This window comes from Ursus americanus, chromosome 17, assembly GCF_024610735.1.
Source record: "Ursus americanus isolate L20-20 chromosome 17, mUrsAme1.1.p, whole genome shotgun sequence".
NCBI classification, from domain to species: Eukaryota; Metazoa; Chordata; class Mammalia; order Carnivora; family Ursidae; genus Ursus; species Ursus americanus.
The window spans coordinates 9,176,026-9,202,621 of record NC_142143.1 but is presented as its reverse complement, the minus strand read 5'-3'; the positions used below and the strand labels follow the sequence as shown (position 1 = coordinate 9,202,621).

The window sequence follows — 26,596 nt, the reverse complement described above, 5'->3', positions numbered from 1 at the left end:
ACTGAGCCTCTGTCTCCTTCTCTGCAAACCGAGGGTATGTGCTGACAGGTTGGTGTAAGCCTTCTCTAAGATGATGTCTGCCAAGTGGATGCCATGAGCCTGGCACTTAGTCGGTGCTTGGCGTCTTCCTCCAGGGACCTGACACCCTAAGTGCTCGCATTGTGTCTCCCCCCCATCCCACTCCACCCAGTGTCAGAGTCACTCTCTTCTGCAAGTAACAGTCAAGTTCGATTCCAACCCCCAGGGAAGGGAAAGTGTCCCTTTCTCCAGGGCCAGGTGGGAAGGTGAGTCAGCTTCCTCACCTGGGCTGATTCACACCTGTGTTGGGGGCAAGCAGGGAAGAAACGTTCCTCCCTTCGCTCTGCTGCGGCCGCATTCACAGCCCCAAGCCGGTCAGTTCTCCCAGGCCCAAGCGGGAATGGGGGGGGACTTAGATGCACCCCCCAGAGGGGGTGATGTTGTCTCTGAGGCCAGAGAGGGGCCGAGGTGCCCTCTCATAGGGCACACCAGAGGCAACACCACTGTCTGCCTCCCCTCCCCTCCCCCTGCACCGTTAGGTAACAGAGACCTGCCCTGCCGCCCCCCCACAAAGGTGCCCAAGGGGTCAACGAGTGAGTGGTGGTGACTCAGGAGTGGGAAAGGCCCATGAAGTCATCCAGCGGCCACCTCGGGAGTTCGGGAGCCTGTCTGGGCCCTGGGCTCACCGGCCGGTCGGGGAGTTCCCCAGGGAGGGGCCGTCTGCTTGCCGGGCTGCAGGACAGAGACGGCTGCTGACAGATGGAGACTGTTGGAGGCTCCCAGACCTCCACTTCACCTGCCCTGTGGCTGGCCTTGGCGCAGCCGTCCCCTGGCCCACCCAGCCGCCGGTCCCCACAGCCCCACCCCGGGGAGGAGTGGGGGAGCGCCTGCGATATGCCCCTGGCCCAGAGCCCGGCCCCGCTGGCCTGGCCGGAGTGAGCTGGAGAACAGGACTGACTGCTCTTCTTGCCTGCTGGGCCTGCCACCCGAGCATCCCAAGCTTTTAACACTGCGACCATCAGGAAAGCTGAATATAAGGGTTGCCCAGGACCCAAGGCCCCGGACGGCAGAGTAACAGACCGGGGCTTCCAATTCTGACACCCCCCCGGCTGCAAGGCTTGGAGCCATTCACAGCACCTCTCTGGGCCTCCGTTTTTGCCTCTGTAAAATGGGGATCATGAAAGCCACCAGACTGCTGGCCCAGTGGCTGGGAGGATGCAATGAACACACGTGGCAGCATCCTGGCCAGAACAGATAGGAGGGGCTGTAGAAGGAGAGAGCTTTGGGGAACCTGGGTGGTTCAGTCGGCGAAGCATCTGCCTTCAGATCAGGTCATGACCCCGGGGTCCTGGGAACGAGCCCCACATTTGGCTCCCTGCTCAGCAGGGAGCCTGCTTCTCCCTCTGTCTGCCGCTCCCCTTGCTTGTGCACTCTCTCTGGAACAAATAAATTTTTTTTTTAATCTTAAAAAAAAAAAAAAAGAAGAAGAGAGCTTGGAAAAGGGGCCACTCTGAGCTGGACAGAGGAGCGTCCCCAGAGCGGAGGGATAAGGAGGGGCTGAGGGAAGAGCAAGTGAGAGGGGTAGCAGGAAGGAAAGCCACGTATACAGAAGCTCCAGAGGGGAGCGGGGGTGGGGGGGTCTGGCTGGACCAAGGAGGAGAGCAGGGGAGAGACGCCCCTCTTCTCTCGTCCCACAGCCCCATCTGCCAGTGCCTCCCCTTGCCTGAACCCACTAGAAGCTGCTGGGAGGGAAGCCTGCTGTCCTGAAAACCCCCAGAACAGGGCAACAGACAGGCAGGATGAGAAGCGTAGAGAAAGGACCAGGGGGGCAAGCAGAAAATGATCCGAATGGTAATGAAAAGGACTTCATTCAGCAAATGTTTACTGAGCGGAGCCATGGCCACGCTTTGTTCTGGGCCAAGGGACAGCGTGGTTGACCCAGACAGACCAAGTCCCCACTCCATGGAGGGCAAGGGAGGCAGAGAGAGGGAGGTGATCGGGACACGAGAGATGTTTTAACGCAAGGAAGTCCCTACAGGGCCATCAGAGACCATTCATACACATGGGGAAACTGAGGCCTCAAAGGAGGCAGAGACTTGCCCAAGGCCACCCAGAGAGCCAACGGCATGGGGAAGCTCCATGCGCCCGCCCCCATCATTCTTCCAAGGCCCAGGGGGTTGCTCAGGCTTGCAGGGAGCGGGAACCCAGGAATTCCCGGTCTGCCCGTGCCTTCCTTGGCCATTCCGGGCTCGGCCGAACCCCGTGTGGCAGGGTGGGCACGAGGCCACTGTGGGGGAGCAGGCCACGAGGGAAATGATGTGCTCACATTCCCAGACAGGCCAGCACATTCCTGCTGGGGTGCCACCGTGCCACCCACGCCGCCCCACCCTGCTCCCCCGCACACAGTGCCCATTGTCTGCCCCAGACACTTTGAGCTGCCGCTGCCCCTGGCCTCCGACACGGCCCCACAGCCTCCTGTTACCAGGTGGGGCTCCCCAAGCCCCTGTCCCAGGCCCCAGCCCCTCGGAGGGCAGCCACGCCAGCTGTCTTGGAGCCAAGCGATGATCAGAGAGGGAAGGCCACCTGCCCCAAGTCACCCAGGTCAAAATCCAAATCCCTGGACACCTCCTCCTGTGAATTTCTCTTCCCTAAAAACTCCCCTCCCAAACCCCTTTACCCAGGGAGCCACCGGACACGCCAGCTCACAGCTCCCCGCACGGGCCGGACCTGTGCTGGCCCTTGGCGACCCCTGCCTTCACGTCACCCTGCTTGGGTGTGAATATCCCCATTTTACAGTCCAGGAAGCCAACTCAGGAAGGAAGGCGCTTGCCAAGGCCACCCAGCGAGGAGCAACTGAGATGAGATCTAGCCCAGGTCGTGAGTCCCAGCCCACGCCCTCCACCTCCTGCAGGGAACAGCTTGGAACAGAGCAGGCCTGGTGGGCGGCAAGGAGAGAACATCCAGGGGGAAAGTGGTGTCCAAACAAATCTCCGTAGTGAGGGCGTGTTCTGGTGCACAGAGGCAGGGCCCTCTGTCAAAGATCATTCACTCGTCCGTCACGCGGGTACCCATCCCACAATCCAGGCCAGGCAGCCGGGAGCTGGGGTGCAGGGCGAGGGCTGCCCTCGGGCGGGGAGAGGCGAGCATGTTCCAGGGAGAACAGTAGACGCAGGTTGGGGAGATGGTAAGGGCTCTGTCGGCAATTAAACCAGGGGCTACACTACCTAAAATATCAGCCCCTAAGTATTTCAACTTTCCTTATCCACCCCTAAAATGACAACTTCCAATCCCCATTTTCTGCTTTCTATTTCTCCTGAGCCCTCACGGTGATCTCTTCTAACCCACAACAGCACCAATCTGTCTAACTGTCTCAGTTCCCTCCTGAGGGCCTTGGCACGCGCCGTCCCTGCCGGGGACACCTCGCAGGAACCCTGAGGCTCCTTCCCTCCATCGCGCGAGGGCTCGCCTCCCTGGCTGTGTCCTTTTGCTTCCTCCTATCCCTACTCTCCGATTTACAACATATTTACCTCTTTTCCTTGTTTGGCAGCTGCCCACCCCCCCACATCCCTGCCCCCTATAGACGGGAAGGTGTGCGCCAGCTGGGATTTTTGTCTCCTGCTATACAATATAGACAAGAGAAGAGAAGAATCAAAACTGATGATCAGATGTTTTAATTCAACATACCTGTATGGGCTCCAAGATCAAGAGCCAGATCACTTCTGGCCCCCAGAAGCTCCCTTCTTCTCTTTCTGGTCAGCACCCACCCACCAGACTGCCAGGAGGACCGTCCGACTGCCAAGGAGGATCATCCTCCTGCCCCACCCCTCCTTGACCTGCACGCAGCCTCAGCGGCGGCCTAGGCTCCTTTGCGTGCGTGATGTTTTGCTCCCGATGGGAGATGTGTCCGTGTTGTTGTGGGCAGCAAGGAGGACCGTGGGTTTCTAGCTTAAGAAACTAGGTGAGCAGTGGTGCCATTTACTGAGCCAGGGATGGCCAGGGAGGAGCAGTTTGGGGGGGGGTCCGGTGTTCTGGGGGCCACGGAAGAGGCAGCTGAGCCCAGGCTGGCGATGAAGCCAACATCAGCGTGTCGGCGCCGTTAAAGCAGGAGAGTAGGGGCATGTTGGAATTATCCAGACAACTGAGGGAGTTCTCTCCCGGCCACAGACCCAGGGCCACCTGCTCTGGGTCACGCCCCCCACCCACTCTCCGCTGGGACACCAAACGGACCTGTATTTCAGGAGAGGAGTTGAAACCCAGCAAGAGAGAGTGACTTGCCCGAGGGCACAGAGTGGGTTAGGATTGAGCCACAACTCCCTGCCCTGCCCTCTGGCTGTGCCAGATCGGCTTGGAGAGACCTGACTCGTGTCCAGATGAGGGCCGAGCCCATGCTGAGGGTCCACGTGAGCTGGGAGGTGTTCAGAGTGGCAGAGTAAGCCGTGAAGGCTCCCCATGGGAGGCAGGCCTGGCGATAGGCCAGAGGAGCCTGGGGCAGGGTAACCCCCACCTGAGGTCACTGTCTCCCCAGCAGTGACATCACTGCTCTGGGCTGCACAGCTGGAGGACCAGGCAAGCCGAGGCGGGGCCAGGTAGGCAGCTAGAAGTATGTCACCAACCCCGGGGCTACCCCCATCAGCAGGCAAAGACCGCTGGAGGATGACCGGCCCTCATGTGTCTTGGAAACAGGACTGAGAGGCCATTGGGGTGGGGAAGGTGCCCATCTGGTCCCAGGGCCTCGTCTTACAGATAGGGACACTGAGCAGCGCCTCTCCCAAGGTTACCTAGCAGGAGAAGGGCAAATCCTGGAAGGAACCCAGCACAGTGCTCTGCCCTCAATGTTCCCTGGGACACCGTACCCAGTCAAGGGCCATGGTCCCCAGCACCCTACTGGGTGAGGACCAGAGAAGCATGAGCAGTGGGAGACGGCTGTGCCCAGGAGAGACCCCTGTCCCCAGGAACTCACAGGAGCACAACTCAGATGGGGTCCGTGTTGATCGGCTGTCGTTGCACAGAATGTAAGCCCCATGCGGATGTCATTTGTCTCTGCCCCACTCAGGGCTGTGTCCCCAGCACCTAGAGTAATGCCTGGCACACGTAGCTGCTCAGTAAACATTTGAATCAGCAGACAAATCTATATAAGGGCAGAGAAGGACACCAAAGCTGTCATCGCCGGCGCACATGATGGGACCACAGACAAGGTTGGAGGACGTGGTCAGAGCTCACCCACATCCTGACTCTCCCCTCCACCTGCCTGTCCTACTTTGGGTGTCCACAGGCCAAGGCTCCCTCCCAACCCCCCACTCAGTCCCAACTTCCAGTATGTTCCCTGCCCCTTCCCACAGCTCCTCCTTCCCCGGGGGCTTGTTGGGAGCCAGCGGGAGGAATTCCTGGCCCCTCGTCAGGGGAGGTGCCCCGGCAGGCGGGATGCAGCACACACACGCCAGGGACTGCTCCGAATTCCAGCTCCCACGAGCCTGCTGGGAGGACGCCAAAGTGCGCCGGGAGCGGCGGGGAGCCCCTTCACAGAAGCCAGGGGGGCCCAGGGGGAGCCTGGGGAAGGGCTGGTGTTGGGGGTGGGGTGCCGAAGAAGCACACCGGACCGTCAGAGTGGACATGGGCTGGGCCCAAGGGCGGGGAGCTCACCACCTCCCGCACTCAGATGGGAAGACTGAGGCCCCCTGGTGTCAAACTCCGAGCTCCCGACTCTTGGCAGGCCAAAGATCTGGGATGGCCGGTGTTCTAGGGGCGTGAGGTGGGGGCTCAGCCTGTGAGCAGACACCATACATCCAGGGAAGAAGAGAGATGTTTGAGGGGCTGATCAGCCTGAGACCCTGTAGAAAGAGCCCTGGACCTGCAGCGGGAGGTGAGGGGTGTCTCAGGCTGCCCCTGCCCTCGGTGGGACTGGGAAAGCCCCTCCCACCCTCCCTGTGTCTGGAGTCTCCCCTCATTCCATGAGGGGCTGCCCTAGGTGGGCTCGGCACCCTCGGCCCCTGGGAGTTCAGTTGCAACAGGAGGGGGGCCCATGGAGGGAAGGAGGTGGCGGAGCTTGTGGAAGGTTCTCAGCTTGACTTCTTCTGGGTCCCCCTCCCATCCCATCCCCTGCTGGTCCTGAGTCAAGTCCAGGTGCCATGAGCTCAGGCAGTTCCCCTGCCCAGCTGTCAGCACAGGGGCTGCCACCACCGTCCACACTGGGGCACCTGGCCTGCCACTGCGCCGCCTGCCACTGCCCCCTCCCCAGTCCCTCCTCCCGCCCCCCCAGCTCCTGTGGCACCCTCAACCCCCGATGTGGCGTTGGGACTATGGACAACTGGATCCAGACTTCCGGAACCACAGAGCCTTTGAACTAGAAAATTCTAGCACCACAGTTTCTTACAACCAGAAAATTCCAAGACCATCGAATATTGGAACATTTTCCGTTCCAGGCCCGAGGTTCTTATAACCAAATAATTTCAGAAATGCAGCGTCTTGCAACCAAAGATCATAACCATGGAAATGGATTTAGGAATAGTGGGAGCGGGCTCTGAGTAGCTGCAAATTCCCAAACAAAAATCCCATTGTCCCAGAGGACTCCAGCCCGCAATCTTCCCACCGGCCAGACCAACAGACATCCCGTAGGGGGATGAGCCAGGCCCTGGTGGGGGTCCTTCCACAGGGCCCCTGCCTCAGAGCTGTGTCTCGGCCTGACTAGCAAAGGCGGGAAAGGAGAGGGGGAAGAGAGAGGGCGCTTCTGAGCAAACAAAAAGAGCTGAGGGCCTCTCCTCTGGGCCCCGGGCAAGTACCTTTGCCAAGAGAGAAGGAGAAGAGAAAGAAAGCTGTTGATGCCACAGGTTTGGGCGGCGGGTATGTGGTCACAGGGGGTGGTGGCAGGATCTACCCCCTCCCCGGCTGCTGGAGCTTGGAATTTTCTCCTGGCAGGAAGGGCCCACCCTCCTAGGAATGGAAAACAATCCTTGGCATCTGGCCCCTGAGGCGTGCAAAGTCCTTGACAATCAAGCATTATTATCCTCCCTACCTCGCCCTGTGCAGAGGAGAAACCGAGGCAGGTGGGGGTCTCTTTCTAAACCAAGAACCCGAATTGGCCCCCGGCAGATTCCAGCAGTCCTCACCTTTGATGAAGGAATGTCAGAACTGAGAGAGCCGCTGGGGAGGAGCCTGGGTCAGCCCTGGCAGGGCAAATGGGAGCGGAGACCAGAGAGGGCAGTGGTTTGCCCAAAGCCACCCAGCACACCACAGCAGAGTCTCTTATTGCCTCCACAAAGATCCACTTCCAGGGCCTCCTCCTCTAGGAAGGCTTTACAGATCCCGCTCCCCTGGGCCCCTATGTCCCTTAAGGCTTTACCGCTCCATACCCGAGGAGGGCGCTCTAACTACTGTGTTGTTTTTACAGGTTATGTTTTCTAGGTATTCTGTGGGGAAATGTTCCAGACTGTGCTACGGTGGTTTCCGCCTATCGGTCTGGAACCAGAAGCCTTGTGTTGAAGCTTCCTTGCCCCTGCTCAAACACCTACCATGGCTCCCTGCTGCCCCAGACAAATGCAGGCAGGCACTTCCGGGATGGGGTCCCCTGGTGGCCACACTGCAGCCTCATTCCTTGATCCCGCGGGGCATAGATCTCACCAAGTTCCTGGCAGCTGCCACCAAGCCATCTCTGTCCCTCACTCCCTGCTCCCTGTAGCCCCTTGCCCTCCGCCCTCCTCCCTCCCTCCCCCTCCCCCCCCCAAACCGTCGTCAGCCCCTGGCAGCAGCTGAGACCACCTGCTGGGAACAGGCGCCTCCTCCTGACCACCCGCTCCTCGGCAGGTGGTGACCGCCCCCTGGGTGCCTGCTCTCTGCGGCTGGGCTCCGGCTCACCCAGGCCAGATCTGAGACCAATAGCAACTGTGCCGATTTAACCGAGGTCCCACTGCTGGCTTCAGCCCCTCACATGCTTGCGGTCATCGAACCCCGCAACAACACGAGGAAGTGGGTTCTTGTCCAGTCATCCCCATTTTTCAGATTCTGAGATTCGGGCAGTGGGGCTAAAGGGCTTCCTCAAGCTGCCACAGTTCATCAGCGGCAGAGCTGAGACCCGGACCCTGAGAGCCTGGCTCCCGAGCCCACAGGCTCTTTCACCAGGTCGCACCCCCCAGGGAGGGCGAGGGCGGAGCACGGAGCCCCACAGTGCCCGGGAGTCTTGGGGTATCCAGGACCCCCTAGCTCAACGCCCTGAGGCCCCAAGAGGGCAAGTCCCTTCTCCCAGCAGCCCCACAGACACTCTCCACACGCAGAGACACACGCCGCTTCTCCTTGTCCCTCTCTCACGCCCTCGCACACACGCGCATGCGGACACACACGCGCGGCACACCCATGCACACATGCAGCACACACACGCACGCAGACATGCACACACAGCTCACGCATGTGCGCGCACACAGACGCAGGTATGTGGGCAGACACGCGTGCATGTACATACACACGCGTGCACGTACATACGCACGCACGCGCACTGCCACGCGCACAGATGCACACGCACACCCGCGTGTCCCTGGCCCCTGGGACCGGCTGCAGGAAGCCCTCAGCTGCCCAAGCCTTTTTCACTTCAGCTTTTCCTAAATTTGCTTTGAGGAAGTTGCGGAGCCTCTGGGTTCTCCCTCTCTCTCACGCGCTCCAGACCACATCCCTTCCCTCCCCAGCTTCTCTGGAACCTGGAGAACAATGACCAAAATAAGGGAACAGGGAACACAGTCAACGTGATGAGTAAGGTCCTTCTCCCTAAGGTGGCAAGCGACAGTGTCGTGGAAAAGAGAAGAGGTGGGCACAGGGGGACGTCGGGAGAGAGGGCTGCAGTTTTCACTAGGGTGGGCAGGAGAGGCCGGGCTGGGAAAGCGGCATTTCAGCCAACTTCTAGAGAAGAAGCATTCCAGGACAAGGGGAGAGCTGGTGCAAAGGCCCTGAGGCAGCAGTGCGCCTGCCACGAGAGAGGAACAGAGAGGAGGCCAGTGTGGCACGGACGAGTGCGGGGAGAGGGGGAGGTGAGGTCGGGGACTGGGCACGGGGGCAACTCGGGCTGGCACTCTGCATCCGACGGGAGCTCTGCAGGGTTTGGAGCCGAAAAGGGAGACACCTTGTTTGATTACTGTGGTAAAAGCCACATCACATAAAATTTGCCATTTTATGGATTTTTAAGTGTACACTTTGGCGGAATTAAATTCATTCACATGGTGCAGCTGACATCCCACAGCCCTTTCCGTCTTCGAAAGGGGAGACCCTGCACGGAGGGGTGCGGTTCGACGGGGGCTTTAACAGGATCCCTCTAGCTGCTGAGTGCAGAATGGACATGAGCCTCCAGAATGGAAGCAGGGAAGCCAAACGGAGGGCAAGGACCCCCCGGGTTCCACCAGGGCCATGTGGCCCTGACCGTCAGGGTGACCCTGGCAAAATCGCTTCATTCTTCAATCTGCATGTTCATTCTCGCCTTTGGTGAGCTGGTTATTCAACAGGTGTTTATTGTATTGAACACCTACTATGTGCTCGGCACTTGCTGGGTACACAGGGCACAAGAAGAGCAGAACAGATACAGACGCAGCCCCTGACTCAAGGAGGTTGCTGTCTGGCTGGGAAGTTGAACACGGAGCCAAAAGCAGCAGCAAGAATTGATAACATGATGGCCATCGTGAGAGGTGGGGAGAGAGAAGCTGAGACAGCAGGAAGAGCCGACATTAGGGCACTCTGGTCGGCGGGCGGGGGTGGGGGTCTGGGGAGGCTTCCAGGAGGAGGCGACATTGGAGCCCAGCCCAGAAGGGCAAGTTGGGACTGTCCACTACAGAAAAGAGGGAAAAGCATTCCTGGCAGGGGAACAGCCTAGGCAGAAGCCACCAGGTTCTATGAAAGGCTTCCTCCCCATTTGATCCTCCAGGTAAAGGGGCCCAGAGCAGCCTGTGGGTCAAGCCCAAGTTCCTCTTCTGTGAAATGGGGTCCTCTTAGTGCCTGTCTCCCGTAGATGGGAGGAGGAAAGGAGCCAATGCTTGGCAAGTGCCAGATGTGGTGCCTGGCCCCCAGTGCACGGATGGACCATGGGGGTCAACTTCCCCACCCCCACCCACCCCATCGTGGTCTGGAGAACTGGGATCCCCTGGTACAATGGAGGGTCACAGGGAAGACCTCCCAAAACCCCCTCTAAATCTCTCCCCAACTTGCTTCTTGCTGTGCCTGACATTTCTCTATTCGAAGCTCATTCCTTTGAATTATGCTTTCGCACCCTTCCAGAACCATCCATTCCATTCAGGTTAGCTGTGGGCAGGGTATTGCTCTGCCTTCGCCGCTCGTCTCAAGCCTCCCTCTTTCGGAAAGCCTTCCCTGATTGCTACAGCCCGTGAAGTCTCTCTCCTCACTCTGCGCTGGCCTTTACAAATTTCCCTGGTAGAAATACTTCCAAGCGGGTGGAGACAGACACACAGAGGAATGAGTGGCGGCATGTGTCCTAGTGGGCCCCGGGGTTGTCACGCCAGTGTGGTCACGGGCCCTGGCCTTGATGGAAATGGTGTGGTTGCGTCAGTGTCGAGGTGTGCCCGTGGTTCAAATGGGGGTGACGATAGCACCCCTGCCTCCTGTCGAGGGGATTGTCTGAGCCGCACGAGGCACATCCCTGCCCGGCCGGGCGCCCCTGCCCGGAGAGTCTTCCCAAGGTGACCATTGCCTGGGTCCCTGTATCGTGCCCCCAGATGGGCAACCGGGCTCTGAGGAGTGGCCTGCCACGGGGCGGGGGCCTGCTAGGAGCCATCGGGGCCGAGGTGGTGGCCAGCGAGGATGGGGAAGTGGTGAGCCGACTATCTTTAGTGTCTTCTCTCATAGCCCTTTTCCTCTGCGTGCTGCTGGGCTCGGGCGGCAGCCAGCGGGGACGGCCACTTCTCCATAGTCATATGAAGCCTGGGGGCCCGGAGGCCAGCTGTGGGGCCAGGGCCCCCACCTGTCTGTCGCAGCCGTGCAGCAGCGTCCCCTGCACTCCCATCTGTCAAGGCCCGTGCTGGAAGTCTTGGGGGGTGGGGGCAAAGGGACAGTGGTGCTGCAGGGGCTGCTGGGAAACGCTGCCCCGCCCCTTCCTCACCTGCAGACTCTGGCCACCTACTCCCGGGGGGCAGCGAGGTGCAGGGGTGGGCGCTCCTTTTCTGGAGCCTGGATTCGAATCCCTGCTTCGGCACTCCGGAGAGTCCCACGCGAGGGGCCATGACCCAGCTTGTGTTTTCTCATTGTGAAAACAGAAGTGATAACAGGAGCGCCGGCTCCCGGAGCTGTGACGATCCCGCAGGGAGACAGCACGTCAGATGCCCGGCAGAGCACAGTCCAGCTCTGTGACCTCGCAGGAGTCCCCGAATCTCTCTGGACCCCCAGTTTCCCATCTGTACAATGGGAATGATGGTTGTGAGGGCTGCAGTAGCTCTGAGAGGGGCGAGCACAAGGCTTGGCACGCGGTAGGTGCTCAAAGAAGGAGTCCTCCGCTCCTTCTGCTCCTAAAGCCAAATGTCTGGCAGGCCCTGGTAGCGCGGGGTCAGGGCGAAGAGATGCCAGGCCTCAACTCCCAGCCCTCTCGGTTATCCACTGTGTGTCCTTGGGCAAGCCGCCCAACTTCTCTGCGCCTCGGTTTCTCCTCTGCAAAATGCGGTAGGAAGAGAAGCCACTGCAGGGCTGATCCTGGAAACTGAGTCTCTGTGTGTGAAGTGCGCAGGGCGGTGCCTGGGAGGGTAAGGTATTCACGGCTGGTACCACCTGCCCCACCGAGCAGTGCCCTCTAGAGGCAACGTCCGTGGGAGCGCTGCTCACCGTGGGCCCGGGGCAGCGGAGCTTGGGCCCTGGGCAGCACTGTGTCGCAGGTCCAGGGGACTGATGGAGGAGACACGGTCAGGATTCTGCATTTTCATAGTTCTGATGTGTTCATAGGCCCTAGAAGTTTCCTGGAGGCCACCTTTGTAACTTACAAGCCCAGGGCTGTTATTTCCTGCCTCCTATGGTGTCTGGGTCCAGCCCCAGCCCTAGCCCCAGCCCGGGCTTCTGAGCCTACTGCTGAGAGGGCAGGGAAAGCTCCCTGGGCTCCTGGGAACAGGCCAGGAGTCTGGCCCTGGGGGAGGGGACGTGATGCTGGAGAGGTTGGCAAGCCTGGAGTACCAGCCTATGCGGTGCGACACCGCATGGAGGGCGGGCAGGGACCCACGGGAGCTTCAGACAAGTAGCTGCGTGCTGAGAGCGGATGGGAGGAGGGCGAGGCCACTGGGAGTGCAGGGGTGGGCTCTGGGGGCTGGGGTCGGGGCTCGAGGACGAGAAGGACAGAGGGCCCAGCAGCTGCTGGCAAGCCTGCCCGTGAAGATCCGGGGAGAGGGGGCAGAGTACCTTGGGGTGAGCCCAGGAGGTGCAACCAGCTCCCCACCCCTCCACCCTCCAAGACCATCCCCAGGTGAGCTCAGCGAAGTCACTGGCTCTGTCGTGCCTTTTAAGGCAATGGTGGCTCCTGCCACCGCCACCTCCCTGTTCCCACTTGCTCAGAAATTCCCAGCAGGTATTTTCTTTTCTTTCTTTCTCTCTCTCTCTCTCTCTCTTTTTTTTTTTTCCAGGAGGAATGGAATGAGGCTCCTTGTTCTGTCACCACAGGATTCCAGCGAGGCCTGTCTGAGGGTTCTGGTGACAGGAAGCTCACAGCCGACAGGCCCTCAGAGAAGCACCCTCAGTGACATGTGCCAGCGCAGATTGCAGGAGACAGAGACGGCTGCCCCACCCACTGTGGGCCCGCAGCAATGCCTAGAGACCCCTGGCTGGGGCACCCAGACATACACACGAGCACAGACGGGTCCCCAAGACACAGGGAATATTTACTGAGCACCTACTATATGCTAAGCCCTGGGTAGGTAGGCAGGGAGATCCAGTTTCACCTTCACGGATCTGCCTCCCTTGGGAGCTCAAATCGAGCATGGAAGCCTTCCCTACCTCAGGGCCTTTGCACCCGCTATTCTCCTCGGGGCTGTCCTCTCTGTAGGGCTCACTCGGGCTGGATCCTTTACATGCTGTCTCAGAGCGCCCCCCCCATCACTCTGTAGCCCACTGGTCTGTTTTATTTCCTCATGGTATCCATCGCTTTTTTTTTAAGATTTTATTTATTTGAGAGAGAGAGAGAGAGCTCAAGCAGAGGGGAGAAGCAGAGCCTGACGCAGGGCTCGATCCCAGGGTCCCAGGATCATGACCCGAGCAGAAGGCAGACCCTTCACCGACTGAGCCACCCAGGCGCCCCACATCCGTCACTGCTAAAACTGTCTTGTTTACTCGTGTTTACCGTCTGCGTACCCACCTAGATCAGCTTCTGGAGAGAAGGGCCGTTGCGTCCCCCACTGCTCCGCCAGTGGCTGGAGGACTGCTGTGTCCGTGGCAGGTGCTCAGGATTTGAGTGAGGGCAGCTGACCCCACACACGTATGGTTGGCCATTCCCGCCGCCCCCCGGGAAACCCTATGATCCGTACTAACAACCCCAGCTGTTCTGCGCCCCCACTGGGGCCGTCTTGCTCATCTGGTCCCACTAACCCTGCCGAGGAGGTGAGTCACCGCCCAATGAGGCTGAGGCTTGGAGCTGCTCAAGGTCACTCACTGGCCGGGGCAGGCAGAAACAGAGGATGGGAATGGGAGGGTATGGTCAACAGCCAAGGGCTGTCCCTATCAAGCAAGACTGCCCCTGAAAAGGGCTGTGTCCATGTCCATGTGTGGGGACAGAGATGGGTGTGGTGACCCCGTCACCTGGACGTGTATCTGTGGTGTGCATGTCCTCAGCCTGGGGGCACACAGAAGACTCTTTTCCGCCCTTAGAAAAGAGCCTTTGTTCCCTGGACCCCACATCCCATCATTCTGGCCATGCCCACAACGGAGCAGAGCCCTGGACAGGGAGCGAGGCCCAGCCAGCACATCTCCAACCACCAAAACGCCTCCTACCCGGGCTGGGGCGGGGGTGGGGCAGCTGAGCTCCAGAGCTGGTCTAAGGGTAGTGGGGAGGCCCCCAGGCTGAGGCCAAGGGGATGAGGGCGGGGCTCCTGCCCAGCTCAGTGTCCTCTCCAGAACATGACTGGGTGGGGAGACTGACAAGAGAATCCGAGGCGAGCCCAGGCCCCGTGGCCAGCTCTGCCAGGTGTCTGGTGGCCTTGGACCAGGTCCTGACCTTTTCTGACTGTGGGCTTGATCCCCAAGATGGTGGAGAATCCTGGTGAAGAGACCCTAGTAGGAGGGGGAAGGCGTCACTGCCCTCTCCGAAGCCTAGAATGAAGCTCCAGGGCGCTCCGGCAGGATGCTGCCCACTCACCCCCTGGCGGCCGGGCCCCGAAATGCAGCTCCAGCCACTCGGGCTTCAGGACCTGGAGACCCAAGGTGGGGAGGCACCGCGCCAGCCAACAGGGGTCTTCTGCATTAGCCCAAAGCGGGCTTTGAGGCCCACTCCCCCAGAGCTCATAAGGGGCTCCAGAAAGGCTGGTCAGAAGACATCACAGGAGGATCCCAGGCTTGGGACTCCTGTGCATTCCAGACCTCACCCTGCCTGTCCTGGAACCCTTGTCTATCATTTTAGCAACCTGTCCTGGGCCTCCAACCTGGGCATTTTAGGACCCTCACCCCACTCACTCCGGGCACCATGCTAACTGGGAACCAGAGGGACAACTTGTACCACCTCGAATGTCCTTGGCCTAGCAGCACGTCCACAGCACCAGCCCACCCCCAGTGAGCACCACGGCACGGTGCACCAGAAGCAGGACAGCTGCTGGACGGCTGGGCTGGGAAGTCCAGCAGCAGTCTCAAGGAGTCAGAGGCCAAACACGCTACATAAGCAGAGACTGTGTGAAGCAGCCCTGGCCCGGGATGGGCTTAGCAGGGAGCCTACAAGAGCATCGGGACACCCGAAGGCCAGGACTGAGGCCCAGTCTCCTGAATGAAAGCCAGCGGGCTCAGTCCAGAATCAGAGGCCGGGGTGTTCAGAGCCTAGAGCAGCCAGGCTGCTCAGCAGCATTTCGGGTCCCCAAGCCCAGATGAGATGCCCAATACGCTGGTCAACAAAGCACAGGGTGGAGGATAACCATTCCATCCCAGAACGGAGAAGGGGCCCAATGGCTTCACCAGCTGGCCAAATCTCACCTGTGTGCGCTCATGTCCCCAACCTGTGTGACAAGCTGGGGGAGCTCCACACCAGCACCTCCAGGTTCCTAGCAGGCCCAGGTGCTTCTGCCTGGCAAGCCCGCCCTCCCCCCCAGTGTCGTAACATAGCTGCAGGTCACGAAGAACCCCAACAAGCCATCACTGGAACCCAATCCCACGTGGATTAGTGACTAAAGTACTTCTTACACTCAGCAGAACAGAGCTGGCCCTGCCATGCCCATTAGCAACTCTAAAAACACAGGGAACATGAAATCCTCTCGGCCTCTTTCCTGCTGAGCCGCCACCCACGCTGTGCAAACACACCGAGCTCTACAGCAGAGCCGGCCCTCACCCGGGGAACATGCATTTGCACAAAGCCTGCTGCTCTGGGCCGGCTTCAACAGTCCAGGGGCAGACTGGGGTGCAGCTCTGAGCTCCCCTTACACCCCATCTGCTCTGAAGTGGTAGGGGACAAAGAAGACCCTCAGCGAAGCCCAGAGGCCAAGGGCAACCTCTCTCAGAGAACGCGAGGCCCCTGTGGCAACAGCCAGGACAGGGAAGCAAAAAACCAGAAGCAGAGCTCACTGGAAAATCATTTTTATTGAGACCCCACCAGCTGCACAATCTGCCCCTGACATTAAGCTCCTTCTTCCTTTGCAATTCGGTCTTTCTTAAGTGGTCCCTGTGGAGAGAGGGCAGCAGGCAAGGTCAGAGGACGGAAAGCAGCTGGGCACGAGCAATACCCCACCCACATCCCAGCGCGAGGAGAGATGCTACGTGGGCTCCCGGCGCAGATACAAGCTCAGGACCCCCAGGAGCCAGCCCAGCTGCCGCCTCCTGCACCAGCAGCAGACGGGCAGGCTGGCAGGGGACATGGACTGGGAGCCATCCCAACCCCAGCCCGAGGGCGGCAAGCTAGGGGTGCTCACCATGAATGCTTTCTTCTCCTCCACCGTCTGGAACCGGCCGTGGCCAAATTTGGAGGTGGTGTCGATGAACTTAAGGTCAATCTTCTCCAGGGCCCGCCGTTTGGTCTGCACCAGCAAGGACTATGTATGGGCCAAGAGGGAGGGTTAGTTACGAACAGCCGGGCCCTCCGCTGCCCCATCGTGTTTCACAGAGGACCACCACCAGCCCCTCCGGCGACACCACCAGGCCAGCGGGTTTACCCAAGGAGCTCGCCCTGCCGCCAGACTGAGCAAACACGAGCGCAGAGGCAAACAGCTGGGCCGCGCCAGACTGGGAATTTCCTCCTCCCGGGACTTCAAAGCTGCTGCTGAGGAGTGGCAACCCCCCCTTTTCCTCTGAACTCCCTCCACAAAGTGCGGGCACTGTGTTCCACCGCTACCCATCACTCCCCCCTCCACTCGGAGGGCCGAGCTCCTGCCTACCCGCCCCCCCCCGACTGCCGGGAAGGGCCCCAGCCTCACCTTGCGGAGAGTAAGCACTCGCTTCTTGGTTCCCACCACACAGCCTTTCAGCATGACAAAGTCATTGGTCACTTCACCATAGTGGACAAAGCCACCCTGGAAACACCAAGGCATCAGGTCAGACCAAGCACAGGACTAGGAACCGCGCAGACGACACGACACGCGCGGCCGCTTCAGGCTCAGGTGGGCCCTGCCGGCTGCCCACCACCGGGCTGTTCTCAGAAGGAAGGCAGCAAGGAATGCTTCCGCAGTCTCACTCGGGCGCTGTGCCCAGCGCGCATTCCAGAGCCTCATCACCGAACAGCTGGCTGAGACCCCACTTCGCACCAGCCAGGCCCAACCAGATGACTGAAGACACAGCATGTGCAAGGAACAGACAGCTGGATGCGGTCTGTGCAGGGGACAGTTAACGGGCTCTGGAGACACGGCCTCCGTGCGTCAGCTAGGACCCAAGAGCACTAGGGTCCCACCCCGCAGGTGAGGCCTGGCGCAGATTCACACGGAATGAGGTGGGGGGGATCCCTGCCAAAGCCAAGACCTTAGAGGCTTTGGAAGACAGCTCTCGTTACTCACCAGAGGGTTGATGCTCTTGTCAGACAGGTCATAATCAGTGGAAGCGTTGTTCTTGATCAGTTTGCCATCCTTGATGAGGTAGCCCTGGCCGATCTTGTAGATCTAGGTAAAGAAATAAATGAGCATTTTCACACTCCAGGGGGACAGACTCACGTGTCCCTGACAGCAGGCTGGCTGCGGGAAGGCCAGCCAACAGGGACACGTAACTCGGGACACCTAACTCTCAACTCAGCAGTGGGGTAATAACCAGCAAAGGACTCTGGAAAGCAGCGATCAGTTCTAGTGACGGGGCACCCCAGGCCGGGGGCAGAAAGAAAAGCCGGTTGGGCCTAAAAATACTGCCGCTTGACAGAAACAACAATGCACGGAGGCCTTCCCCAAACCCTCCAAGGCAAAGGGACGGACAAAGCTCTCATCCTGGCGTCACTCCAAGAGTCCGCGGTACCAGAACCACCTTCGATGGCACCTTCCAAATCACACCCAAGCACCAAAACCATGCCCATCAGACAAGGGGAGCACCTCAAGGCCACATGCATTCCAGAAGCTCCCCCACCATAGCAGCACTAACAGGAACTGCGCTCCCAACACGGGACTTGTCTTTCCCTTCCTGGCGTTCCGTCTCCACCGAAAGCCCCTTGGCAGCTCACCTTCTTGTTGATCTCAGTGCGGTGATGGTAGCCTTTCTGCCCAGCCCGAGCCACGGAGAAGGCCACTCGGGCAGGATGCCACGCCCCAATACAGGCAACCTTGCGCAGGCCCCGGTGGGTTTTGCGGGGTAGCTTCTTGGTGTGCCAGCGGCTGGTGACCCCTGGAAGAGACGCCAGCTTGTCACCGGGGCGTCTGGCACTCATGCCATCAGCCCTTCCTGCCGAATGCCCAACGGGAGTTCGCTCCTCGTATTTCCTCAGGCTGATCACCAGCCTAGACATAAACCTGCTCTCAACCTGTAAGAAAAGGCGCTGGACAATCAGCCCTGAACTGGCATGCGACCATGTGCGCGTCACAGCATCCACCGAGTTCCTCACTGGCAGAGGCCCAGCCAATCTCCCGGTCCTCTGCTTTCTGCGGTGGGCTGCATAGGGTCAGGGTTCAGATGGATGGTGAGGGCTCTCCCCCAGCCCTCCATACTTCCCTCCCACCTGAGCGCACGGCTATTCTCGGAAGACAGGCACTGAGACAAGTTTCTGTCATCTTACTCAGGCCATGTGCCCAGCACTCATTCCAGAGCCTCATCAAAGATCTGGGCCTGAAGCTTGAGTTTTACCACAACTGGGGCCACCGCAAAGCTCACCTTTGTAGCCTTTGCCCTTGGTGACACCAATGACATCGATCATCTCATCCTGCCCGAACACCTGGTTCACAGGGACCTGCTGCTCCAGCCTCTCGCGGGCCCAGTCCAGCTTCTCCGCCACTGTGCCTCCGTTCACCTGGATCTCCATGAGGTGGGCCTTCTTCTGGCGCAGAGGAAGCAGGCGCATCTAGGAGGGAATCGATACGGCTCAGACCCCCGAGCTTCCAGCTCTCCACAGCAAAGGAACTCAGGGTGGGCAGAACCGTGTGGCAACCTTGAACCTCATGTCTCCCTAGTGGCAAAGTGAAGACTCCTTCCTGTGTTCTAACTTCCCACTGGGTGCCCAAGTTCACCATGACGAGCTGATCCTTAACAGACATACAAGGGCCACGTCAACCCAAGCAGACCTGGAACAAGACCCTAGGACCACTAGCTACACGTTCCTGGTCATCAGGCTTTTGGCCCGTCCCTTTGGGGCACTGCCCTGGTTTACCCTGGCCATCTATCTCGGTCTCTCAGGAAGGCATTTACATTGCCCGACAGTGGAACAGCACCTCAGTCAAGGGCACAGCTGCAAAGATTAGGGGGGGAAAAGAATTCAAGTCTAAAACTTCATCAAGAGTGGCCCAGTGCTGTTCCACAGAACTTTCTTCAGTAATGGACACTACCACAAACTTGAACCGCTATTGTCACTGCTAACCATAGGGAAACTGAATACCTAAGAACGGGGTATAAACCTAGGACGGCAGCTCAGACCAACTGTATGTGAGATCACCATTATGACCAAGTCAGGCAAAGGATCATGCAGTTCGTAGCAAGTCAGATTTGAGCGCAAATGGCCGATATGCTATTGTAATTTTCCAGCTACACCTTTTACAACATTAAGGAGTCACCAGTTCCTTCAACCACTTTCCCTAAAATGGGGCATGGGTTCCCTAATACAAAACCCATGGAGAGACAGCGCCCTCTGCTGGCAACAGAAAAACCAACCCACCAGCCTGGAGGCACCACTGGCTGCTTTCTCAGACCAACAATGGCCTTAGCCTGGCCCCAGAAATTAAGGGCAGGGCTGGTGCCCTGGGCTGCTCCCTGGCCCATCCATCCAGACAAGTTTAAGGAACTGGAACTGGTCTTACCATCACTCTAAAATCCTGAGACTTGGCACAAAGTCAGTTTGAGCTGAGGATCAACTCAGCAGATAACTCGGTGGCACCCGCTACTTGAAGCAGTGGGGCAGTCACCCTACTTTTGTGCCCCTTGAGTGCTCACCTGGGTGTGGGCGATGACCCGGATCACCTGGCAGTACTTCTTCATGCTGTTGAAGTCCTTCTCCAGCTGCTTTTTGCCATCATCATCCTGCCACTTCTTGCAGTATTTGGTGAAGGCCTTCTTCTTAGACTTATGCCTTCAGGGGCAGAGCAGAGTTGGGGAGGGGGCCGGGTGCGGGCCTTCATCACCCCTCCAGGGGGTGAGCGGAAGGCACACTGGCACCACGTGGGGATGGGGCTCATTGCCGGCTTCTAAGGAGCCTTTTCCACCGGCAAGCGGAGCCTGGATGGAGCTCATCGGGCGGAGCCGAGCGGAGCTGAGCAGAGGTCCACAAAATTAACGGAAGTCACAAGCATTCAAATACACACTATTCTTGCTCCAGCTTAGCCACTAACCCAACCACACTCCCGGGCAGGACCGGGGGAGTTACACTGCTCTCAGCTTCTAACCGGACTCTCAATACTTCCCAGCAACTAAGAGAACACTGAGTACGGAGTCCTCAGCCAACCCCTGCCAGGGTGAACATGAAGGTCCAGAGGGGCTGCTCAAGGTCTGTCCTCAGAACTGTTCTGTTCAGGAGGCAATTAAACCGGACACCAGAGCAGCTCTCTCCCTGCTACAGAGAAGCCCAGCACAGGGTACTCTCTCCTCTCCTAATCCCAGTCCAGGGTCTCCTCATCCCTTACCAGTTCTTATAGAAGCGCCTTTTGCATTCATCACTGATGTGCTCAGCAAAGATGGTCTTAAAGGTTCGGAGGCCTCGAGGGGTTTCCACGTAGCCCACGATGCCCACAACCACCATGGGTGGTGTCTCCACAATGGTCACAGCCTCCACAACTTCCTTCTTGTTCACCTCTGCCGAAAATAGAGTGGTCAGACTTGAGTGGGTTGGCTAGAATGGGATCACGGTATTTTGCAGGAGTGTGAAAAGCCCATTTAGGTCAAGAGGGGAACCTGATTTGGGTAACAGGCCACTTTGCAGAAATGGGGCCTTACTTAGCAGTCTGGACTCCCAGGCCTGTCCTTACCACATACATTGTAATTCTAACTCAAAAAAATATCAGGACCCTAAGACAAATTGTATAGCTTCAATTCTCATCTATCACAAACCTCTAAAAGCAAATTCCTTATTACCTAAATAATACAGGAGTACTATGTGTAACGGGATGTGGTAATAGGTCTGAGCTCAGGGCAGATGTTCAATACCAGCATTAGTAGATAGCATGTGATTCAGTAACCAGTGCTGTTTGACTTAATGCATTTTTCTATTTGCACTTCATAACCCAGGGACATGGACAGCATTCAGGCTCTCAGGTTAGGGCTCACAGGTACAATGTCCCTAATTAGCATACTCCTCTATGCTGTGGCTCTTGAAAAATCTGCTCAAGATAACACGGACTTCAATACATTCCCCCCACCTAAAGCAGTAATGCCAGCCACCTGTAGCCCTTAGCAGTAATCAATCCTAATGGAGATTTCCATCCTGTCAAAGGAGGGTCTGCCCTCTTCTGACTGCAGCCCAGTCTATCCCCACCCTCCACTACCAACCCCAACCAGTGTGAAAGATACTACTTGTACTCACTGGATCCTGGCCTGTCCACCTCCCGCACAATGTGAGTCATGCCGGCCTTGTAGCCCAGGAAGGCTGTGAGGTGGACGGGCTTGGAAGAGTCATCCTTGGGGAAGCTCTTCACCTTCCCACGGTGCCGGCTGCTTCGTTTCCGAGGCAAGAAGCCCAGGGACCCATGCCTGGGAGCGGAGAATTTCCTGTGAGACTGGGAGAAAAGATCTACGCTAGCACTCAAACTTGTCTTAAGTAGCGCTCTTCTAATGCCCGGCTTGCCTCAGTGGTGGAAGGATCCGCCGCAAGTCTGAGTCCACACCAGACACAGCAGCCCAGCTAATAAACATGCTTACATGCTAGGCTGGGTTCACTTTGAGAAGGATCACACACAGCCCAGATGACTTGACTCTTTGCCTCAAAACCTCATTTCGTAATGTAAGAAAATGTACCCTCCCCTTTCTTCTGAGTAGGACAAAAGCACACCAGGTGATGTCCTTAATATCACTTCACAGGTGGCTTTCCGGTCAAGTCAGCACAAAACGGCTGCTGGGACCCAAGAGCTGGGTAGCAGATGACCCCACAGGCTCCCCCCCGCTAGACTGACACCCGAAGGCCACTAGAACTCGACAGAGCCAAATCAGAACGTGACAATCAGCACAGAGTGTCTGTCCGCCCGTCAGTAAGTTCATCATCTGTGGTTCCTGGGAACTCCAGAAGCCTTAAGGGTGGTACCAACGTGCACCCAGGTCAGCCTGAGGCCTCAGCAACCCCAGCCTAGGCTCCCCTCCCACGTGCTACCCTGATTTCGGCACCTCCCCGGGTCAGCACGAATAGGGCCCAGCGCCCCCACTCAAGGTCCTCCTGGCCAATGTGCTCACGGACTCTGATCTAGATTAACACGAAACTGGTGAGCTCGAGACGCAGAAATTATCTGTGACTTGAAAATTTCCGGACTCGGGGGCCTCCGAACTGGAGCCCGCCCCACCGGTTTTCGCCAGCCGCCCGGCGGGCCCCAGGCCAACCACAGGCCTCCGGTGTTTTCAGAAAATAGGCCTCACTGTGGGTCTCACTAAGTCCCCCATGCTCCTCGAGCAGGCCCCCGGCGCCCGCCGAGTTGAGATGACGGCGATGCGCCACGGATTGAGCCGCACCGCCGCGCCAACGAGGAGGAAAGCGCCATAGCGACACGTACCATTCCGCCGCCGAACGCTGCCGGTAGAGGTCGGAGGAAGCGCGACGAGCCATTTATAAAGCCCAGCCTGGTCCCGCCCCTTCCGGGGCGCGCGCGCGCCCGCGGTGGACGCCGGGTCGTGGGGCGGATACGGGCCGCCATTTCTACGCATGCTCGTCCTCGCCTCGCGTTCGTTCTGAGCTGGACGCCACCTTCGGGGGCGGGGATTAGAGACTATACGGCGAGCGACTGGGTTCTAATTTTGTGAAGAGCCGCGGAAACTGTGGCCAAGAATTGGAATGCCGCGACCGTAGGGCTTTAGGTAGCTGCCAAAGTTGCTGAAAGACGCCGTTACGCTGAAGCTAAAGAGCTGCGTCTTTTTTCACGTGAAATGCAGTCACCTCCAGGATTGAATAACCCAGCTGTGGGTTTCATGTCCAAAGCGTCTTCGCACGTGGTATCCCATTTCCATCCGACGCTATAAATCTGCGGTGGTGCCATTTAGCGGGCACGCTGAGTTGGGACGAATTGCCCCGCTGCCACCTGCTCAAAGTTGGAGAGAAAAGACTGAAAGCCTGGCTTTCTGGCTCCCAACCCAGAGCCGCTTCCACGACACCAACTTGCCTTTAATGCGTTCTGTTTTCGGACATCCCGTCCCTGAAGCCTCATCCCAGCCACTACTCCCGGTGTCCAGCTGCTGTGGCCCTGCTTCTTAGGGTCAATGAGGCGGCAAAACGCCCTCAGGACCTGCGGTGACGGGTCCAGCAGCCCAACCTCGGAGCCTGGCTCTTCAGCCTCAGGGACCCTTGCTGATCTCTGCTTGCACCCCAACCTCCCACCCCCGTGACCCAGGAGGCTCCTAAGTGCTCTTCCTATCTCCGGCTTGCCTCTCCAAATCGTTTTAAGAATCAAATGTCATCTTGTTACTTCCCATGGAAGTAACCCCCTCACTGGAAAGACCTCCGGGGTCCCAAGTCATTCACTCAGAAATTCTTACTGAGGGCCTGCTGTGTGCTGGGTACTGTTTCTCGTTGGGATTAGGCATTAACTCCTGAAGGAGGCTGCCACCCAAGGCTCTGTTGTAACCGGCTACTCCTCCACCCTTTTCCCTGTGTGAGAGCCCGCACACTGTCTCCCGTATATCGCCTGCTCCTCCATCTCACCCAGTCCTGTTATTTGATTCTGGGGCTGGCAATTGCTTGCACCCTTGCTAAAAAAAAAAAAAAAAAAAAAAATCTTCTAATCTTCACACCTTCCCTTGAGGGGCAGTGCTGATGGGTCCTCAGTCTTTTATTGGAAATCTTTGGGGCCAGATGTGTTTCCAAACTCAGCATTTTTCATGTTTTAAATAAATCATGCAATATGGTGCATGCACTTATGTAATCCTCCTCAAACTCTTTAATGAAACACATTAATTCTGTCAAAAAAAAGAATATTCTCATGGAGTGGGATAAATATAAATGTCTTCACATCGGTTCAAGGCTGATTTTGCTGCCTAAAAAGTTCAGATCAGTTTGGTTTTTGTTATCAAATGATTTAAGTTTTCAATTTCAGAATTGCAAACAAAGGTTTATGACCCATATTGTCTGTCCCCTCTTACAGACAAAACTAAGTCTCAGGCCAAGAGGAAATAATTTGACAAAAGTCACGCAATCAGTGAAGGACAGAGCTGACTCCAGCTTGGGTTTTCACATCAGACTTGGTGTTCAGTAACCCCCTCACTGGAAAGACCTCTGGGGTCCCAAGTCACTCACTCAGTAAGAAATTCTTACTGAAGGCCTGCTGTGTGCTGGGGACTGTGCCAGACTGCGGGAGTACAGAGCAGAACAAGACAGCCACCATCACACACCAAATAAGACTATTTAAAACTGTAAAGAGAGTTTAAAAAGGTTTGACAGGGGCACCTGGGTGGCACAGCGGTTAAGCGTCTGCCTTCAGCTCAGGGCGTGATCCCGGCATTATGGGATCAAGCCCCACATCAGGCTCCTCTGCTATGAGCCTGCATCTTCCTCTCCCACTCCCCCTGCTTGTGTTCCCTCTCTCGCTGGCTGTCTCTATCTGTGTTAAATAAATAAATAAAATCTTTAAAAAAAAAAAAAAAAGGTTTGACAATGTCCCTGGAGGTGTTAGACAACCTATCCTCCCTAAAAGAAACTCCCTCTTTACCATCCAGAAAAAAGAGAGCAGGGCTGCCTGGGTGACTCAGTCGGTTAAGCATCTGACTTAGGCTCAGGTCATGATCTCAGGGTGCTGTGATCGAGCCCCACGACAAGCTCCACAGTCAGCAGGAGTCTGCTTGAGATTTTCTTCTCCTCTCCCTCTGCCCCATCCCAGCTTGCACACGTGCATTCTCTTTCTCTCTAAAATAAATAAATAAAATCTTTAAAAAAACAAAAAAATAAAACGGAATTTCTGGTAAGGAGCAGAAAAGCGTCCCAGGCTTTGCTCAAATACTTAAAGAGCAGACGTTCTCTACAGCCAGGTAAAACCCAAGATGTGGAAGGGTAGGAGGATCTGAGGAGGAGCTGAATGGGGACTACATGAGGATGTTTTAACGTTCGTCTCTCTTACTAGAGTGGAAGCTTCCTGTAGGCAGAGACCATGTGCTCAGCACCCAGTGCAGGGCTGAGCACAGAGGTCTGGGTCACATTTGTCAGATGAGGGCATGAACACAGGGGACCCAAACTAGAACATCACAGTTTTACTTTCAAAGGCTGCCTCTCTTGTCCCTTTGAAGCAATAATGCCCCCTCTTTGACATAAGCTCACATGTTGGTCTTTTGTGCTGTCATTGATTGTTGCAAAATCACCTGGCCCAAATGACAGAGTATTTGGGCCACAGGTTCAATTAATGTGAGCTTGTGGCAGGAGGCAGCCCAATGCCCTCTGGGCAGGAGCCTGGGTCATGAAAGCCTCCCATCCCTGCTCCTCCACCACCAGCTGCCAGGACGATGCCCCACAGAATGGGAGCCGACTGGCCAGGGGTGCATGGCAGCTCCTACTCCTGCTCCTGTGTGGCCCTGGCCTGGTGAAATTCTCTGCCCCTCTGCTGGGGCTGCAGGCAGCCATAACAAATATGGCCTCCTGCTGCCCTTCAGTGTACATACTGGGCCTCTGTATCCCATGGTGCAGCAGCCAGCAGGTAGGCAGGGGGCTCACCCTCATCCTGGCCAGGAAGCTGTGCATAGACATGCTGCTGCCCATCCAGCGGGCCTTGTGGCAGCCACGGACCATCACGTGGGGCTGGGGCCTTCGGCAGCTCACCACCCTGATGCATGGAGCCCACTACTGCATCCTGCAGCACTTGAAGTGGGAGGCAAGCCTAGTCCTGCTCTCCATGGCCCAGCGGGCCTCCTACAGCCTGGCCAACTTCCACCACGAGAACAGCAAGGCCGTGGAGCTGCTGCTGCGAGCCATCCTGCAGCAGGTGGCTGTCCCCCTGCTGCTCTGCTGCCTGGATAGGCTGTGGGTGGCCATGCGATGGGCAGCCTGGGCCATGCAGGGCAGTGGCCTACAACCCCTGGAGTGGGCCAAGCTGTGCTGGGCAGACTCCAAAGACCTGGATGCAGTCACCACCATCCTTCCAGCCACCACCACCCCTTTTAGCCAGTGCTTCCCTGGACCTAACTCAGCCACCCTGAGCGGGGTCACAGTGGCCTCCATCAGCCTGTGCCTCATGGTTGGGGACAAGGGTGCCAGCAAGCAGGAAGGAGGCTGCAGCTTTGGGGCCACAGAGGTGCCCATTAGCACCAGGTTCCTGAGCAGCAGGACAAGCAAGATGGCCTTCAGGTGTTCATCCAAGCAGGCCCTCGCCCAGCAAATCAAGGCCACCTGTGTTCTCATCATTCTTCTCTATGTCTATGCCACGTCTCTCTTCGTGCAGATCTTAAGATAAATGATCAAGTGGCAGCCAGCCTCTGGTATGTCCCCAGCTTTGCTGTGTCCGTGAGAGATTGAATGGTACCAAGTCCGTTCACCTAGGCCTTTGCTGTGCTGGGGGCAAGGGTCGGTGGGAAGCCACAGGCATACCCGGGGCTAGGCTGGGGGACCTGGTCTCAGCTCTGTCACCACTATGTGTCCCTGGGGAGGTTCTTTTATCTTTCTTAGCTTCAGTTTCCTTTTTTGTGAAATGTAGATAATAGCACTCCAGGGAGAGGG

General features: G+C 57.7%; 1 protein-coding gene and 4 non-coding genes across 5 annotated transcripts; all 5 read right to left on the bottom strand.

Annotated features, from left to right (window-relative positions):
* Window positions 1–15,722: 15,722 nt before the first annotated feature.
* On the bottom strand, window positions 15,723–22,611 carry RPL3 (ribosomal protein L3). The gene is given in 11 exon segments (XM_045779892.2): window positions 15,723–15,823; window positions 16,071–16,190; window positions 16,572–16,667; window positions 17,145–17,246; window positions 17,792–17,952; window positions 18,436–18,622; window positions 19,705–19,840; window positions 20,391–20,559; window positions 21,287–21,479; window positions 22,461–22,548; window positions 22,550–22,611. Coding segments are annotated over 11 exon segments (1,359 nt in total). The 3' UTR covers window positions 15,723–15,778.
* Window positions 16,783–16,876, bottom strand: LOC123780975 (small nucleolar RNA U83B). Its single transcript, XR_006776566.1, has one exon. It is a non-coding gene; the product is annotated as a small nucleolar RNA U83B (small nucleolar RNA).
* LOC123780976 (small nucleolar RNA U83B) lies at window positions 18,295–18,388 on the bottom strand. Its single transcript, XR_006776567.1, has one exon. It is a non-coding gene; the product is annotated as a small nucleolar RNA U83B (small nucleolar RNA).
* Window positions 19,841–19,895, bottom strand: LOC123780978 (small nucleolar RNA U82P). Its single transcript, XR_006776569.1, has one exon. It is a non-coding gene; the product is annotated as a small nucleolar RNA U82P (small nucleolar RNA).
* LOC123780972 (small nucleolar RNA SNORD43) lies at window positions 21,902–21,965 on the bottom strand. The gene has a single exon (XR_006776563.1). It is a non-coding gene; the product is annotated as a small nucleolar RNA SNORD43 (small nucleolar RNA).
* Window positions 22,612–26,596: the final 3,985 nt, after the last annotated feature.